This window comes from Onychostoma macrolepis, chromosome 06 (assembly GCF_012432095.1).
Source record: "Onychostoma macrolepis isolate SWU-2019 chromosome 06, ASM1243209v1, whole genome shotgun sequence".
NCBI lineage: Eukaryota > Metazoa > Chordata > Actinopteri > Cypriniformes > Cyprinidae > Onychostoma > Onychostoma macrolepis.
In genome coordinates, this window is record NC_081160.1 from 26,475,473 (window position 1) to 26,495,189 (window position 19,717).

Below are 19,717 nucleotides of genomic sequence, written 5' to 3' on the forward strand. Positions count from 1 at the left end.
TATAAATATCCTTTGTAACATTATAAATGTCTTTACTGTAAGGTTTGATCAGTTTAATTTAAGTACTTGCTGGATATATATTCCAAATAAAAAACAGACCCCAAACTGGCAGTGTATAATATATATGAACATCTTTGAGATGTTTCAGGACATAATAATGTTTCTTTTAACTTGTATTTAATTTTAAAAGTGGAAATTTTAAAAAGGAAATGTTCCTTTTTTCAAAGCTAATGGCAGGTTAGTTTGTTTCCCATAAATCAGTTATTTATTTTATATGTAGAATATGAGTGGCTTAAAGCAGAGCATAACATATTTCTGTGCACATTATTTAAGTCCATTTCCCACACAACTGATTTGAAGCTAAATTATTACGCCAGCTGGTGCCGTGTTGATTTATTTCGCGTTGAGAAATGACATAGAATTATCTTGTGGAATGGCAAGAGCCGAATGTACCCATACTAAATCAGCACCTTGAATAATTGAACAGCGTTGAATGTGTTAAGAAAATTACCTCAGGATAAGTGGGAAGGCAATGCAAGCCTCCTTTTAAGGTGGGGAAAAAAGTACCGGCATACGTCGCAAATGATTCTCTACAGGGAATGTATCTTGACGTCGCCACTGACACTCAGCTCTGTGGCTCGAATATAAATTTGGCACCGGTGTATTTTGGGTTTACAAAAGTAGACATTAATACTTCTTCCTCCTTCCTCTCTTCCTTTTTCATTTTTACAAATCTCCACATTGCCATGGAAACTTAATGCTGGTCCCCCAGAGACGAGGGGTCAACGTGCCGAGCGCTCGCAGGAAATGTCACAGCCGCTTTAGCTAGCAACTCAGCCGTTCCTTTGCTATTTTAATATCGTAAGGAGGAAAACACTATTGTACACAGCTGGTTGTCTAAAACACCTCCTCTTTGAGCTCGGTTAGGTGTCCTTGGCTGGATGCTTCTGTCAATCATTTCTTATCACTCCCATTATATCAAAATTGCCAAGCCCTTTGGACACCCGCGGAGTGAGCGACACTCGCATTATTAAACCCAAGAGCCGTCTCTGACTGACAAACCAAAGAATGCCCATCACAAAGACTTAGATAAAAACCACGGGTGAATTCTATGAGCCAATTTCAGCCATTTCTCTTGTAAATACGCCCAAATTTGGAGCATATTAGAGTTGTTGAGCTCATGGCACATTGGATTTACTTCATAGTTTTGCCTTTATATATCAATGTATCTCATAGAAATCAATGTCTTTCTCCATATTTCTGATTTATTGTGAATTTAATCCATATGGCCTGTATTATAAATGCTACTATAGCACATTAAGTCAGTAAGTCAGACCGATAGATGCTGTAATTCGTAAATGTTTGACACGTTTATGTGAGTGTCAGATGCTGCAATAATGAATGTTATGTCTTAAGAACCATTGACTCGTATACACTAAAAAAAATCAATATCAATTACCTGGCTATTGGAAAAGTGTCAGAAGACAACCTTTCCATGTCCCATTTTTCCTCTCTCCTCTTTTTCCCTTGACCAACAAGTGATTGCTCTGTTGTTCTAGTGATAACGGTAAAACTCATCGGAAGGCTCTTTTTTTTTTCCTCGTGGCAGTAATTGCCGACTAACCTTGAGGTTGAGGAGTCGAAAGTAGAAGTACGCTCATCAAGGTGGCTTCCCGTAAACAGATCTCTTGACAGAGCGTGATCTGAAATGACCTGTTTCTGCCTCCCCCGGTTTATTTATCCAACTGACAAGGTCGTCAGTTTATCAAACGCGCTTCCCAGCAGAAGGCCTACTGAGATATGGACACATGATCCATCTAAGTAACGCCAGGAGCTCTCTCACACCCCTCTTTAGGGTATTAGCCCTCAACATAGATCAGCCCTTCACGTTTGGGTCAACCCTCGCGCCCCATTTGGAGGATAAAACGACCTATGGTCCTTCTGTAGACGCTGCTTTGCCCCGCTACATAACCCTCCCTCTGGGTCCTCGGTAAATGTTTTTAAAAAAACATCACTGATGGAACACAACCTCCAGGTAGGTCAAAGAAGGCCAGTTAGAGCAAGAGAGTTGCAACCCGCTTAAATGCACTGTCCTGGGTGATATCTGCGAGCTTGTACAAATGTGCAACATTATTTATGGGCTTTTGCCTTTACACTTGAGCTCCGTTCACACTGTTAGTGATTCAAATGCTGCAGGTTGGCGAGTCTCTACTGTTGGTCACTGGTTGGCAGATTCTTCTGTGCTCCCGTTGATAGTCGGCGCATCACACTGCTGCCTGTTTGCAAGAGTTTAACTCTTCTGAACTTGGAATGCCAGTGGTCACTGTCACTCATGATGCTGCCAATTGAAAATTTAATGACTTAGGTCGCTTTGTCTGCAAATCGCTGTCAGGATGAAAGCTCCTTTGCAGGAAACTCAAGAGAGATGAAGAAGCAGAGGGTGAGCGAGGGAGGGAATAGGATCAGGAGCTAAGACAATTTAGATTTTAACCTGTCAGAATATGCACTGTATATTCTCTGAGAATATTTATAACAGCATTTTTTTTTTTTTTTTTTTTGCATACTTAAAAATTTATTTTTTTTATTTATTTATTCATTCATTCATTCATTCCAGCTTTATATATTACATCAGCACACCAGTAGGTGGCAACAAGTGAATCATTCAATCAACTGAATTAATTTGCTCATAACATTGATACGTTCAGGAATGCCACTTTTATTTTATTCTAATTTATTATTTTTATTAAATGTTATTACTTTGTTGCTGTTGTTTACACTTTTTATTATTCTGGTTTATATTTAGGACATTTTTTAATTTATATTTGGCCCATATTCATATCATATATTTATATTTTATATTTACGTCATCAAATCAAACCGAAAATGACTAATTGTTTTATTTATGAAAACAGGGATGAAATTCTTGTTACTTAGAATATTTGATTATTGATAGAATCATAATTTCAGTTTCCTCATTTTTGAACGCAAATTGGTTAATAAAATATCCTGTGTAACAGGATCTTTTTATTTCACCTTGTTTAAGACTGTTCTATTTGACCTAGCGTTAAGTGGAAGAAGTTCTGAAGAGCGTGTTTAAGAGCTTGTTGAAGTTTATTAAGTGATGCGCTCAGACTGCAAATATCTCAACAAAGTCAACAGAGTTTTTATAATTCCACTCATGCTTCATTTTCAGAAGCAAATGTTTTGAAATGAAAAAGAATATACTAACAAATATTAAGGTCATGTTCCTTCACGCATTACAAGATTTTCAGAATTATGCCTTTAGTATTGTCCCATTCTTACAAAAAAAATTCAAAAGAGACCCAAGAGGGGGCCATTAACCAATTCATCAGTAAATAAATGATAATTTAGGCCAATTCACAGAGCTTTCTGGCATAGACTTTTGGCCAGAAATCAGCCAGAGGAGTCAACAAGTATTTAGCCTACACTGTCCAGTTTGTGATTTCCAGAGGAAAGCTCCTACAGGATGTCTCTAAATAATGCCTCCTATCTGTCTTCCCCAGCAAAACATAAAAGGACATAATAGCTCGCTTTTGCCTCAGTGGCATAGTTGCCTTTGTACCAACTCTAAGTACACTTCTGGGGAGATTTGAAAATTCCCTGCAACATAGTGCCTCTCTTTAAACTGCTCACCAGTGCCATGTCATACAGGCTTGTATCCTGCTAGGAGATTTACAGCTGTCCTTATTAGCTGTTACGAACAGGAGATGAGGAGACCAGCACTCAGGTTCATCTCGCTGGTGAATTATTGATAGGTTTTCGTTCGCTCAGGCTGGATGGTGGGACTGGTGTGCTTGTCCAAGAATAGACGCTTTCTAAGTATGTTGAAGACTACAGACTGCACCACCAACCTTAGGAGTCTCCTCTGTTTGAACCCATCAGTGTCAGAATGAATCTGTCAGGTTTGCTTACTCTGTTGAAAATATTAGCATAGGAATTTTCATGCTAGTTTATACTGGTTAATGCTATTGCTGGTTGATCAGCGTAGCCAAATTTTGCTGGTTAAACAAGTTAAAAAGGCTGCTGGAGACACCAGAATCCCATGATGATGGAAAGATGAAGCTCAGATGTTGCTTAAGGAACACACAAAAAAATTGGTTCTTTAATGGTTCTTTGTGGTAGTTGAGGTGCTATATAGCACTGCTAAGTGGTTCTTTGGCTTTTAATTATAGGGGAACCAGTTTAAGGGCTATATAGCACCTGTAATGGTTCTTCAGTGGTTCTTTGGGCTGGTACTATATAGCACCATCTTTAAAGATATAGGTGCTATAGCACTTAAAGTGGTTCCCCTGATTACGAGCCAAAGAACCACTTTTAGTGCTATTTGGCACCATTTTTTATTTTTGGAGTGAAATTTCAAGCCGTTTTAAATGTAGATATCAACTTTTGCTCAAATGTTTTTTCTAAAATTTCCTTGGGAGAAACAAAAATGGACTTTTAATTTGATAGATATGCTGAATATTTAGTCAACATTAGACATGTTTGCATTCATATTAAGATCTCTGTCTATTGTTTGCGGGTATCTTGGCAAACCTGAGCAGTTTAAAATATTTTTTGAGAACTCTTCAGCAATTTTATAGAAACCATGTGAGATAAAAGAAGATAAAAATGAGTCAGGGTATAAACGTTAGGTGATGAAAACCTGAGAAATCAGTGGCTTTCTCCTGGAATTGCTGTCTAGGAGAAACAATTGAGATATTGTGGTTTTTCATTGCTGGTGTCCCCACTTTGTTTTCCAACACTGGTATTTGAAATCCACACATCCATATGTCAAAGTACTTTTCTCTGTAAGAATTGTCTGAAGGTTGAAAGAGACAGGCAGAGTAGCGTTATAAAGAGATGGGCAAACAAATGTATCTCATAACTCATAAAACATTACCAACAGCTGTAAATGCCGGAGAGCTGCACAAAAGCAGGTCATTCCTTGATCTAGATAAGACAATGTGCTGGCCTATTTGTTGGTAGTCTCTGGAGGTAGGGTGCATAACAGAGGAAAGAAGGGAAAAACTTCACTGCTATCATTGATAAACTGTATTTAACCTGCTTTGTTGTGACCTGCAATTGTTGTGCGTATCAATGTCTTGATGTTCTGGTTTACTTTTTGTCTGTGATTATATATGTGCTACCATTCAAAAGTTTAGGGTCAGTTAAAAATGAATACTCTATTCAGCAGGTGTGCATTGATCAAATGGAGCATTAAAGACGTTTAGAATGTTCTGTTTCAAATAAATACTGTTCCTTTGAACTTTATATTCATCAAGGAGGCGTGAAGAAACTGTATCATGGGTTTCCTCAAAAATATTAAGGATGAGAAATTTTTCTTGAGCAGCAAATCAGCATATTAAAATGATTTTTGAAGGATCATGTGACACTGAAGAGTAATGATGCTGAAAATACAGCTTTGCCATTGCAGAAATAAATTATATTTTAAAATATACTAAAATAAAAAAACAGTCATTTTAAATTGTAAAAATATTTCACAATATTACTGTTTTTACTGTATTTTTATATTTTAAATAAATAAATAAATGAATGAAGAACTTTATTCAATATCATTAAAAATTTCTTACCAACCAAACTTTTAAACAGAAATTTTCCACTAAGATAAAAGATGTGTGACAGATGCTGAAGGCTTTCCACTAGATGTTGGAACACGGCTGCAGGGATTTTCTTGGCACTGAGGTCAGAAACTGATGTTCCAATTCATCCCAAAGGTGTTCAGTGGGGTTCATGTCTGGGCTTTGTGCAGGCTAGTCAAGTTCTTCACGCTCGGTAAACACATTTTACTAGTGCAATCCTATGACAGTGCCATGTGCAAAATTACTGAGCTGTTCGGTACACTCTATTCTACTGAAAATGTTTGTGTAAGGAGATTGCATGGGTGTATGTTTGATTTTATCTGCATGTTAGTGAAGCTCAAATCATATGTTTTGTGCATGTGTGCAGGAAACATCATATCTGACCGTTGTGTGTTTTAGCCATTTTTTCTTTTCTCTCTTTTACAATGTGTTTACCAGTTATTATTACATTTGCCACACTTCAACAGTGTTAATTAGAAATATATTATTTATTGGGGTCCCCCCCAGAGTCATTAATGAAATCCACAGTTTGTGGAAATGGATTATTTATATTCAATGTTTAGTCCACACCAATTAAACATTTCTTCCCCCAAGCTATCACAGCTTTTCAAAATAGCACCATCTATAATATGGCACCATGTTGTTGTTGTTTTTTTTTTTTTTTTTCCTCCCTCATTTTCTTTTTTTATGCACACTCATAACATTATCATGTATAACTTTCTTATGGCTCACTCCTTCTTGAGTATCGTGGATAGAATAATTAGAATGCCATCATGAATTAATGAAGCCCTCCCTATTTTTCTCCTTCATCCTCAAGGTCTCCACATCATGTGTTTTATCTTTGACGATGTGTTTTTAAGACCCTTTTATGTGCGTATACACTACATGGTTTAAAGGCCGGTATTGTGCAAAGATCATTTCGTATTTAAATTTTTGTACTGATTTTTTCATTGACCTACATAAAAACAGGTGTTAAAATGTACATTGGTTTGATTCAGATTCAAGGATAAGTATTTGAATATATAATTTTAAACGGCTTATGGAAAATATCCCAGCAGCATGAGACTTGTCCAAATACTTCTTCCAACAATTTTCATTCTTTGTGAGCAAAGCATTTAAGCATTTCAGTGCCACTCTTATTCCTCTTAAAAACATGTTGACAGCAGTTTGTTGAAGGTGAGGATTTGAGATCTGACAAGACAAAGGATTCTTAGCAATGTGCAAAGGCTGAAAAACCTTCAAAACTGTCCCGAAATTGCTCTCTTTTTCCCTGAAACGCTCTCTGTAAGAACGTCTAGATCATCTTGCATCACACACTTAAAATCTCTCCAGAAGTCTCAAGTCTTAAATAGCTGCAAAACCGGTTGTCTTACTTTTATCCTGTCAAAAAAATAAATTGTTTTTGTTGGTTGTTGGTTTGAAGTCACAGAAGCACTCTGAAGTAATATTATCATGTGTGTGTATGTTTGCTTTGCAGAATTGCTATTTTGGAGAGTGGAAGCCTTCGGATATCCAATGTCACCAAATCTGACGCTGGCACATACACGTGTGTTGCCCGTAACCAGTTTGGTGAGGCCAGCAGCTCTGGGAACATGCTTGTTAAAGGTATTTGCTTCAATTCAGTCATTTTGGAGTCTTTGAGGATAATATAGCATCTTCTGCCGTATATTTATTGGATATTTGGTTTTATACAGGACATTCTGCATCATACATCCACCTCACTTATATTATAGCTACATAGTATATACTTTCCAAAGCTATCCGATCTTAGCCAAGTGGAATCCTTTTATTTCCCAATGAGATGAAGGAGTGTAGTGCCAGAACAGCAGCATGGGGAACCCGGAGGGACCCAGATCACACTTGTGTTGAGTCACTGGAGCAGTGAGTTATTATGCTGTATTAAATATGAATGAGAGGTGGGTGTGCGGTGCCGAGCATGTTCACTTAGGAGTGTTCTAAGGCTGGGGGGATTTTCGGGATGTAAGCACAACTCAGTGGAGGTCTCCATACCCTCTGCGACGTGTGTTTTACCTCCCTCATCGCTCTCTTTCTTCCTCTTTCCTTTGAGCAATATGTGGGCAGATTAGTTTTCTAAACAGCATTTGAGTTACAGTTAATAAGACACGATGATTCTTATTCCATGTAGAGATTCGGATGGAATTGGAGTCTGTAATGATGTGCAGGGCTTTGTGAGAATTGCAAGGTTGTGTCAGAATTGAAATTTTTGTTTGAATTTAGGTGTCAAACAGGATGCATACTTGCAAGTCGAATTTGAATTAAAACTACTGTATATAAAATCCAAACTAGTGCTGTCAAACGATTAATCGCGATTAATCGCTTCCAAAATAAAGGTTTGTCTACATCATATACAGTATGTGTGTATACTGTGTATATTTATTATGTATATATAAATACACACACATACAGTATATATATTGAAAATATTTACATGTATTTATTTACATGTATATACAAATATATTTAATATATAAACATATTAATATATACATGCATGTGGGTGTATTTATATATACATAATAAATATGCACAGTGCACACACATATATTATGTAAACAAAAACTTTTATTTTGGATGCGATTAATCGTTTGATGGCACTAAAATATATACATGTATGTGTAGGCATTTATATAACAACAAATTTATACATGTATGTGTGTGCATTTATATATACATAATAAATATACACAGTACACACACATATATTATGTAAACACATTTTGTTTTGGATGCAATTAATTGCGATTAATCATGTGACAGCACTAATTCAAAGACATTCTGAAGTTAAGTACATTAGCTGCAGTTTTTAAGTTGAGAAAAGCTTAAATCTTGGCTGGACATCCTTCAGTTTCAGATGCAATTCAAATTCTGATTCAACTTCCCGTGGGGTTTTGCCAATTCATTTCCAGCTGATTAATTTAAGAGACTAATTCTTCATATCTGAATTTTGCACAAACCTGAAGATGGGAGTGTTTGGGCATTACAGAAGGTTGTAAACCCACTGAAACATTCTGAATTAAATCACATATTTGATTAATTGTAACCTTATGCATTAAGGGAAGAAATTAATTAAGGCCGTATTGAGCAGTCCGGATTCTCCTTTTTGATTTAATTCTGTTTTTAAATTGGATGGGATGCCAGCAGTACTTGAACCACCAACTGTTAGTTGCCCAGAAAGTTGGCAAAAATTCATAATGAAGGTAAAGCAGGCAGCACGATGACAAATTTAGCTTTAGTTACAGTATTTGGTGAAGGTCAAAATAAATGAGGAGAAGGGCTGTGAAAAAATAATATACCAAAATCACAGATATTTCTATCTGGTCAGGATTAGATTTTTAAGAGGTCGCCCAAGGTGGCTGAAGAACAGCGGCTAATTTGCTCTGTAATTTTTTACTAAGGAATAAAATCAAAAGTGCAACTGTGAAACACGATTTTACCTAAACTCCTCAGGGAAAATTAATTTTGTCCTAATAGTGCTTTTCCTTCGTATTATAGTTTATTTATTTAAGATAAGTAGCATTCTGGCCATCACCACATATTACTGTATCTTTACAGATCATACACAAAAATAATTCAACTCCTTACTGATATGCAACAATTTTTTATACCAGCCTTTTCCATCACAGCTATCAGAAGCACTTAGTAAAAGTGGTTTCCTACCATTTTAAATAGAAGTCCTCAACAAACATTCAGAAGGTTCATTTTAATGTGATCCTGCAGAAAGCAAAGTTACGGGTCTATAAAAACCTCTGTTTATCACCTCACTCACATAAAGTTCTATTAAAAGTGAACAATTTCTCAAACCGCAGGGTTCTTGTGCCTTAAGTGTGACGTTTTAGTCTACTTCATTAACCTTTGTCAACCATTGAAACCCTAAATCATTGTGTGTCAAGGGGAGATCCATCAAAAACTCAATAAATATTGAATTTCCTTCATTTTATATTCGTATGTGTTATGTTATCAAGATATTGACATGACGCAGGGCAACATGGTGTGAGTAAATGGCATTTATAGATAGATGGACTGGGGCAGAGGACCTTAAACACGATTGATAGATAGATTCAATGACGCTGGGCGCTTTTCACTTGCCAAACATGTCAACTGAAGTGATACGCCACTGGCAGCTATATGTCAACCTCCATTTTATCTCCATTAGTATGTCAGATGGGTGTACACATGCTGCATCAGCAAGGAAAAAACATAATTATACCATACAGTCAAAACTACTGTAGACAACTTTTGAGGGAAGCAGAAACCTTACTAAACCTATTTCTTTAGTACTTGTTGTTTTGTCTTGTTTGTTTTTTGGTTTTTTTGTACACACATAAATGTAATCAAATCTTTTTTCTTTTCTTTTATATATATATATATATATATATATATATATATATATATATGAAAATTGAGATTAATTCAGTTTAATTCATTTTAAGGTTGTTTACCTCCTTGGACATTTAAGCTATTTCTTTTTTCTCTGTAAAAATAAATTGGAGAGTTAATTTAAATTAATAAATGTAAATGTTTGTAGAGTAAAACATACGTGTACGTGTATGTGTGTGTATGTGTGTGTGTGTGTATACATTTTTACTACATATTATTATTCATGAATGCAATCATTTTAAAATCTTTTTTTTAATATATATAATTCCAGGTTTTTTACAAAGGGTTTACATTTTACATACATTGTTGTTATACGAATCAGTATCTGGCCAAACAAAAACAAAAAAGCATGTGTACGTTTGAACACCTGCGAATAATAATGAGATCACGTAGTCCACAATCCACGTGTTTGTTCTTGTTCTAAGTTTAATGTAGTTTTCTCCCCCCAAAAACCAGTCCGACATAAAAACAAATCTGTTGTGACTGAGCTCACTGTCATGTTTACTTAAAGGTTCAATCCATTTTTGTTTTCCGTCCGCACACGTGAGTCATCTCTAAGGCCTTCAGACACAAGCTCAACAGCTCTCTAATAAAGCACCTTGGAGGTAGTTCTCCTTTTAGTGGTTGCTATAGTGACCGCTTTGATTGTTGCATTTGCCCTTTTTTAAGATGCAAATGCAAATGTCTTTTGCATGAGTCATATCATAATTCTTTAACGCCGCTGATTCCTCTATATTTAGCGATGATCCATAAGGCCACCTGGTGTAAATGTTTTCCATAGGGGAAAACGGTGAACACATTTTGTGTTGTAACACAATGTCTGTGTCTCGATTTCAGATTCCCTAATGTAATAGGAATGTGATAAATTGGTTTAAAAATGTACGATGCATAATTAATTAGTAATATAGTAGAAATATATATTGTTTATTGTTATGTTTAAAATATATATACTTCTATTTAAACATAAACATTTTTTATCATTTGCAGTACACATTTATACCACTGTATAATTTTATAATGTGTATTGTTTACATTTACCACTTGTGTTGCCACTAATATATATATATATATATATATATATATATATATATTAAAATGATATAATATAAACACCTGGTATAAACAACTACTGTAAATAATAAAAATAAATTATGTTGATAAGTACAGTATATAATGAGTATATAATAATATGATATTTAGGGGCTAAAGATTTGTAAACAAATTTATTATAGTGTATATATATATATATATATATATATATATACACACTCTAAAAAAAAAATGGTGTTATATAGCACTAAAAGTGGTTCTTTGGCTCGTAATCATAGAGGGAACCACTTTTGGTGCTTTGGTGCAAATCTTGGTGCTTCAGTGGTTCTTCAGTGGTTCTTCACCGGTTCTTTGGCATAGCTGAGGGGCTATATAGCACCGCCACCATATACAGAACCTGTTAAGCTCCTGTATGGTTCTTCAGCGGATCTTCAGTGGTTCTTTGGGGTGATTAAGTTGCTATATAGCACCACTGCCGTACAAAGAACCTATTAAGCCCCTTTAAAGGTTCTTTACGAGCCAGAAAACCACTGTTGGTGCTGTTTAGCATCATTTTTGTTGAAGAAATACAATGCAATATGACACCTCTTCTACATAGCACCATTTGACAAAGGCACATATAGCACCAAAAGTGGTTCCCATATGACTGCGAGCCAAGAACCACTTTTAGTGCTATATAGCACCATTTTTTTTACAATATATATATATATATATATATATATATAATTTTAATATTTACATTTTTTATATTTTAGTTAATTTTTTATTAAAAGTTTAGTAATTGATACTGATCTGTTACAACTAACATTTTCTGGTCAGATATGATATTTTTTAATATGTAGATGAAAAGCTTGCATGTTATACACTATATGAAATCCATTAACATGATCACAAATCCAATTATAGTTAACAGTAAGCTCAAAACTGTTTTTATGATAGCGATTTCATCCCTGTAGCTCATTTTTAATTAGTTAAACTGATGGCAGTATTACATTCCCGTTACCAAAATGCCTATTTAGTCTATCATAAATCAAATATTTGTTAATGCAAACAAATCGTTTGTTTTCTCTGCCAGTTACTTGTAAAATCTTTATTTGTCTGTGTTCACAAAGACTGGTTAATAATTTAAAAATGAATTACTTTCATTATAGATGATATACGGTTGCGGTCAGAGTAGCTTAGACAGAGAGAGAGATGGATGAGTATCTTATAAGTCTGTTATGTTGAGTCTCCACTCCATGCTTTCATCGAGAGACCCTCTTTTTTTCTCACCAGCGCGAGTGTTGTACAGTCACGCGGTTTTTCACTTTCTAACACTGACATATTTAATTAATCAAGAGTGAAATTCTTTAATCTGGAGATATTTAATTTAAGAATGAAACTCCACAGATCATTTCCCATCGTAAAGGTTGAAAAGCTGGCTCATAATTATTATTATCCGTCTCTAAAAACAGAATTATCTCTTGAAAGGATGTTTTATTTCTCATTTGCGGGACTTGGATTTCACACGCAAGCAATAACTGCTCTTTCAACTCAAACCCGAGTCAAAAAAGAGCCTAACAGGATGGCGATTGGCTCTCAGCCTGCCTCATTACTTCGAGTCACCGTCTGCCCCGTGCATGTTGTTTGTGCATCGTGTCATCTCGCACCTTTTATTCCATTATTTCTCTTCATTAACGCAGTCCTCAAACATGTCCGCTCTGTCATTATTGATGACATTTCTCCAGACACTTTGTAATGTGTCTGAGGATGGGGAGCGGCCCATTAAATTGGTTATCAATCAGCCTGCGGAGAAAGATGCATCTTTTTTCTATCTGGATGAATTGTACGATTATCTTCAGATTTATTTTTGAGAGAGAGCATCACCGGCGTCTATTTGACACCCACCCTGAGCGTTTACTCTGGATTGTGCGTCGCTGCATCCTTGCTGACGTACAAATGTTCCCCCTATATGATCTAGCACCTAACTGTCACTATCAATAAGGCTCTGAGACTAAGACAGGGACATTTACATCTGCAATTTCATTTAGGAGTGGAAACCTGGTTTGCCCGTGTACATCAGCGTCTGCCGTAGCCCTTATGGGAGATGACAGTGGTTTATTTAAATTGACTGCGGTGATATGAGGACTGAAAAATACCTGTCACATTAGATTCCCACTGGATAAGTGGCACGTAAACCTCCCAGCAAACAGCGGTTGGAAACCAAGCATTGTGTCAGCCCTGGTGATGTCCCAATCATCAGAACGCTGAGAGGATATTACCCAGATTAATTAGTCGTAATTAGAAATTGGTTTTGCTAGACAGAGATTAACTGAGGATCAAATCATGTGTTTGGATGTTGGACAATGATATCAGAGCTGTTGAGAGATCATTCTCGTAATGAGTTCCCTCGCTGTTGCGTGCGATGTTCACAATTATCCCACCAGCACCTTGACATTTAAAGCTGCAGTGCACGCACTGACACATAATCAAAAAATAAATATGTTTAACCATTTTTTAACACATAAACAGTTGTAGTATGGTATAACATATTGCTTATATTTTAAAATAAATAATAATTCATATTTTATAAACATTATAAAGTTTATATTATTTTTTAGTTTTTAAGCAAAAAATATGCATTAAGAGCCGGGGGGTGAAAACTTTTTGAATTTGAAGATCGGGGTAAATTTAACTTATTTAGTCTTCTGGGAAACATGTACCCATCTTCTGTAGCCTCTGAAGGGCAGTACTAAATGAAAAAATATGATTTTTAGACAAAATAAGAAAAATGTACACATCTCCATTATGTTCAAAAGTTTTCACCCCCTGGCTCTTAATGCATGGTTTTTCCTTCTGGAGCATCAGCGAGCGTTTGAATCTTCTGTAATAGTTGCATATGAGTCCCTCAGTTGTCCTCAGTGTGAAAAGACGGATCTCAAAATCATACAGTCATTGTTGGAAAAAGTTCAAATACACCAAAATGCTGGAAAACCAAAGAATTTGTGGGACCTGAAGGATTTTTCTGAAGAACAGCAGGCAGTTTAGCTATTCGGGACAAACAAGGGACTCATGAACAACTATCACAAAACAGAAAAACAGTCATGGATCATTCAGGAAACGACACACAGTATTAAGATTCAAGGGTTTGTAGACTTTTGAACGGGGTCATTTTTATAAATTCAGTTAATTTTTCTTCTTGTGGAGTATATATAAACATCTGTTACATGAAATAGCTTATTCAGGTCAGTACTAAATAAAAATAATATTCAAGTTTCATGATCTCTCTTATTTTGTTATTAACATATTTGCATATTCTGCAAGGGGTATGTACACTTATGAGCACAGCTCAATTTGACAATTAAATTCATTTTGACTGAAATAATTTTAGTTAGTTAAGGCTTTTATAATTGTTATGTTATATTATATTATATTATTAAGATTAAATAATATTATTATATTATATTGATATTAAAGTTTTTAATATTGATTTTACTTTCAGTGGTGTTCAGTAGTTTCATTGTCAGCTAGTACTGTTTTGCTGTGTTGTTGCACATTTGACAAGTAAATGTTCATTTTGACTGAAGTCATTTTCATTAAAGGCTTTTATAATTGTGATTTGATGGAATTTCGCCCAAGGCTCTTTTGAAAAAGGACTAAATCTTTCTCAGATTGCGCACATATCCAAGAGGCTCTATTTCAATTATTACTTTGTGATGTTTTCGACCCGTGTTGTCTGAGTACAAGCTTCAAAAAAGGGGATTGCAAGATCCGCAAGGTTATCGCGGAGGGTGGAAACTCAATTGGAAGAGGTTGCAGTGGTCAGGTCTTTTGTCAGCTTTCTTTTGGTGCTTTTCTTTTGGTGCAGAGGTATTGGAGTGAAGATAAGGAGCCCTGGTCATTTCTAAATTGCCTTTGGAGTGTGCATGAAGAGAGGAAAAACGCATGGAGAATGGAGACAGATATATAACAAATTTTAGTATGGTATAGATTTTATTTGTTGGTCAAGAATCATGTCAAGTACTCTTATATTTTTTCGTAGGCGATTTGGTAATCATGTAGACGAATCTCGTGACATTTCCTGATCCTTTTCCCTGCTTTTCTCTCCATTGTTCTCTCCACTGAGTCTCTAAAAACTAAAAAAACGGAAAAATGGCCAAAATAAAAATGCTTATCTATATTATATATAGGTAGTCAATTGTCATCTTCAGTGATGCAGTTTTGTCCTATTTTGTGTCTTTTGAGTTTTATTATTCCTCCTGTGGAACAAAATGTTGTGATGGAAGCTTAAAATTTTCCATAAAACACACAGAAATCATTCACTTTTAGTTGTTTTATCTAGTTTTACTCAACCTCAGTTCTGCATGACAATATTTTCTTGGACGTTTTGAGGAAATGTTTTTAGTTTGCTTCAGTGGTGGCTTTTTTATTGCAGATGAAGAGCAAGTTGAACAAGTTCAATATAATTTCATATATTTATTCCTAATTATGAATTTTACAGAACCACTGTAAAACCACTCATACTGAAAAAATATTGCCTTTCCTATGTTATGCTATTTGTTGCTATACAGTATAAACAATGATACTGGTAATGTATTATTATTATTATTATTATATAATATATGTGACCAAGGACCACAAAACCAGTCATAAGGGTCCATTTTTTTTAAATTGAGATTTATACATTAAGCTGAATAAATAAGCTTTCCATTGATGTATGGTTTGTTAGGATAGGACAATATTTGGTCAAGATGCAACTATTTGAAAATCTGGAATCTGAGGGTGCAAAAAAATCCAAATATTGAGAAAATTGCCCTTAAAGTTGTCCAAATGAAGTCCTTAGCAATGCATATTACTAAGCAAAAATTAAGTTTTGATATAATTACGGTAGGAAATTAGGAAATGCAACATGATCTTTACTTAATATCCTAATGACTGACATGAAGGAAAAATCGATAATTTTGACCCATACGATGTATTGGTGGCTAAAATATACCTGTGCGACTGGTTTTGTGGTCCAGGGTCACATATGTACTATGGCTTTATTGTTTTATGTAATATAGTATATGTCATTAATTTGTACAGCTTCTTGTAAACATTATTTACTGAGAAAAAAAAAAAAAAGTCATACTTCAATGACAAGGTCACAGGTGTTTTTTGCTAATAGTCTGACCTTGTTTGAGTTTGATTTCTTGACTCCAGCCTCAGCAGGGGCCTGTCGCACAGATCTGTGCATTGGCTTTGCTCAATTGCTTTTGTGCCAGATCATTGTGAGCCTCCCAGAACACTTGACCCGTATGAGACTGCAATATTCAAGTAGAAATATTAGAGACAGACGAATACCTTGTAGTCTAGCTCTAGGATACTTCCACAGACCATTTAACCATGCTCGGTCGTTCTATAGTAGTGTTTTTCTGTTCCTGTCACCTTCCTTCTATCACTATGAAGCGCGGTGTTAGCAATATAGAGGATGCTGCATTCATTCAAATCTGTGAAACATCACTTTTGAGGTCATTGATGTTTCTCTTCAAGAGCAATTCGGTCTGAAAGCTTCCACAGGTTGCCCTGTTAACGCATAGGCTCTCGTCCTCTCTCGACAGCTTTAAAGACAGACGGTAACAGTAACAAGGTATTATGCAAGATGGATATCACTCAGATTATGCCAATGAGAGCTTGAGGGCGTCAGGTCTTTAAACGAGGTTATCTATGCAATCTGTCACAAATGATGATGGAGCAGGGTAATAAGAGGCATTTTCTCCAGTTCTACAACCTCAAGAGTCAGACAGCAGTGTCAGCTTTGTCTTGAATGAATTCTCAGGTTTCACTTCAGAGATTTTCTTGCCACCATTCAGGGCTGCGGAGACCAGCTTCGCCCAGCTCTGGCCCGAAGTGCAAATTTGCGCTTTCCCTCATTGAGGCGCATTTCATCCATTACGACTACAATAGGAGGTATTAATAGCTTCTCGTTGGCTTACAATGGTAATTTTTCACCTGTTCGGTTCAGGCTGATGCTTGTTTAAATATAGACCGTAGAGGAATCCACCTTGTTTGGAGACCCCAAGCCACTTCCACGCAAAAGAACAAAGGGAGCCGAGGGACAGACAGCAAACAATAACATGAGAACATTACAAGGAGAACAGCATGAAAGTGGCGAAGGTATCGGGGATGGAAAAGAGGTACATTATTCAACGAATCCTCCAACAAGTGTCGTTCCTGCAGGAGAAGAGCGAGTAACATGCACTCTTCTGGGCTTCAAGGCGAGTGCTGTTGAATTCTGAATTAAATTGCCAGGCTAAGAGTTGACAGTAGAATACCAGTCAGTGCCGTATTGTCATCCCATTGTGTGAATCTGACAGACAGTCGGAGAGGGATCTCATCCAAACAATAAAAGAAGCGGGCCTCATCCGACGGCCCCTCATTGTGTTCCACACAAAACCCATAGCAGTGCACCTGTTAGCTTTGCCTTTCCAGTTTGATATCAGTCGAGATGGGGAAAGGTTGTTTCTTGTGTCGTAGACCTGTAATTCTAGAATCGAATCCTCACACATAGATTGGAGCTCGTGCCGGGCGCTTTCTGCATAAATTTGCACTCGTCTGGGGTATCGTTCACCGTGCTTAATTTAGTCCGACAGATGCTTCAGTGGAATACACACAGCGCCCTCAAGAGGCGCTAAAGTGAACTGCAGCTGATTTTTTGCACCTGTTCTGCACAAGGCCGCTGCTCTTTGAAAGTGGAGGAGCAGGCGTGCTTGTCGTGTTCCCTAGTGCAATGGCATCAGTGTCTGTGTGAACCGAGACTTGGAAAGAAAGTGAGCTGGGCGCTGGCCCTGCCACGGCTGCTGGTGTGTTATCTGTTTTTCGGAGTAGTGCATTCTGGGAGAGCAGATGGGACTTTAGGGGCTTAGCAGAGATCAGACAGTGACACATCGTGGAGCTCATGGACCGTTCATGGGATATTCACCTCTCAGTCCATCCTCAGATATTGGCCTGTAAGCTTTCCGCCGTCTGTCATGGAGCTCTGAACTATCTTACTTTTAAGCAATGTTCATTTGTAGTTTAAAAAAGGTTGTTATTTTTTAATAAAATAATTACACGATATGCTAGTTGATTAACTGAAGTTTATTTTCAAAAGTTCAAAAGTTTGGGTTTGGTAAGATGTTCTTGAAAGAAGTCTCTTGTACTCACCAAATATTAATACAGTTTAAAGAAGCTGTTTTGTATTTTTTTATATATTTGAAAATGTAATGGTTTTTTCTGAATTTTCAGCTTCATTACTCCAGTCTTCAGTGTCACATGATCTTTCAGAACTCATTCTAATATAATGATGTCCTCCTCAAGCAACATTTGTTTTTTGTTTTTATTATCAATGTTGAAACAGTTGTGCTGCTTTTTTAGGATTCTTTGATGAATAGAAAGTTGGATAGAGCAGTATCTATTTGAAATATAAATCTTTTGTAACATTGTAATTGTCTTTACTGTCACTTCTTGACCAATTAAATGCATCCTTGCTATATAAAAGTATTAATTTCTAGAAATAAAAATCTTACTGACCCTAAACTTGTGAATGGTAGTGGCTTTAGAAGTTGTTAACAGTACCTTTTGAAACCTTTTCATGTGTAACCATTAATATATTGTTTTCCAGAGCCAACAATCATTACAACTGCTCCCAACACGCTGGACGTGACCGTCGGTGAGAGCATCATTCTTCCCTGCCAGGTGTCCTACGATCCCTCGCTGGAGCTCAAGTTCACCTGGTTTTTCAACGAGCAGCTCATCCACTTCGGCAGTCACGGAGGATACTTTGAAAAAGTTGGCGGAGTAAGAAGAAAATTATTACAAATACCCTATTCAGTGGTTTATATATTTATACCACATCCAAAAGTAATACTGGGACTACCAAGATAAAGTGAATAGTTTTTGGCTGGTCATGTGATCTCATCATGGCAGTCACCATAAAGTGTGACAACCCTTATGTAGAATAAAACAACATAAAAATCTAGATTACTAAACAGAGCCATAGTTTATTTTTAATTAGTTTTAAAATTTTAGTTTATTTTTACACTTTTTTTAAATACTACAAACTAATGCAGTATCTGTTAGCAGGGAGCCACACAGTATTCACTTCACATACATATATGCAAATATATAGAAACTGTAATTGGTCATGTATTATACTTAAGGTATTCATATTGAGTACTTTCAACTGAATTCTGGCGGGGGGGGGGATAATCCTTTCATTAAATTCCACAGTTTTGAGTTTGTGAATTTATGATAAGAGATTTTCCCATTATATGTGCAGCCACTGACAACCCATTCTGTAATAATATAGAGTATAATTAGGCTTCCCTCTCAGTGATATGAATTACAGCACTTGTACAGTCACATGCGTTTCTTTTCTTTTCATTAAATGTTCATGATTTTTTTTTTCTTTTTTGGGGGGTGAGGGGCTGATTCTCGTCATCTAGTTCATCATTTCATCCATAGGAGCCCCGTCGCCAAAGAAACAAGCGATGGAGAACGTTCTAGATGAAAGTGCTCTATTTTAAGAGCGACAACTGCCACTCTTATATTATTTAACATGATTACTATGATTTAATATGAGCGGTGCATCTTAATAGTAGCGCTTTGAGTGAAGAATGTGGGGAAAGTACATACCCTGAAAAAAGGAAAAATTGTAATTATTAATTCCG

General features: G+C 36.1%; 1 protein-coding gene across 5 annotated transcripts in view; it reads left to right on the forward strand.

The window, feature by feature from the left end:
* The window catches only part of cntn4 (contactin 4), a 151,823-nt gene that overhangs the window by 119,018 nt on the left and 13,088 nt on the right, over nucleotides 1-19,717 (forward strand). For all 5 annotated transcript variants that reach the window (XM_058779014.1, XM_058779009.1, XM_058779011.1 and 2 more), the window contains exons 12-13: nucleotides 7,078-7,205; nucleotides 18,670-18,845. In XM_058779014.1, coding sequence (XP_058634997.1) covers nucleotides 7,078-7,205; nucleotides 18,670-18,845 — 304 coding nt within the window. The remainder of the gene's footprint in view (nucleotides 1-7,077; nucleotides 7,206-18,669; nucleotides 18,846-19,717) is intronic.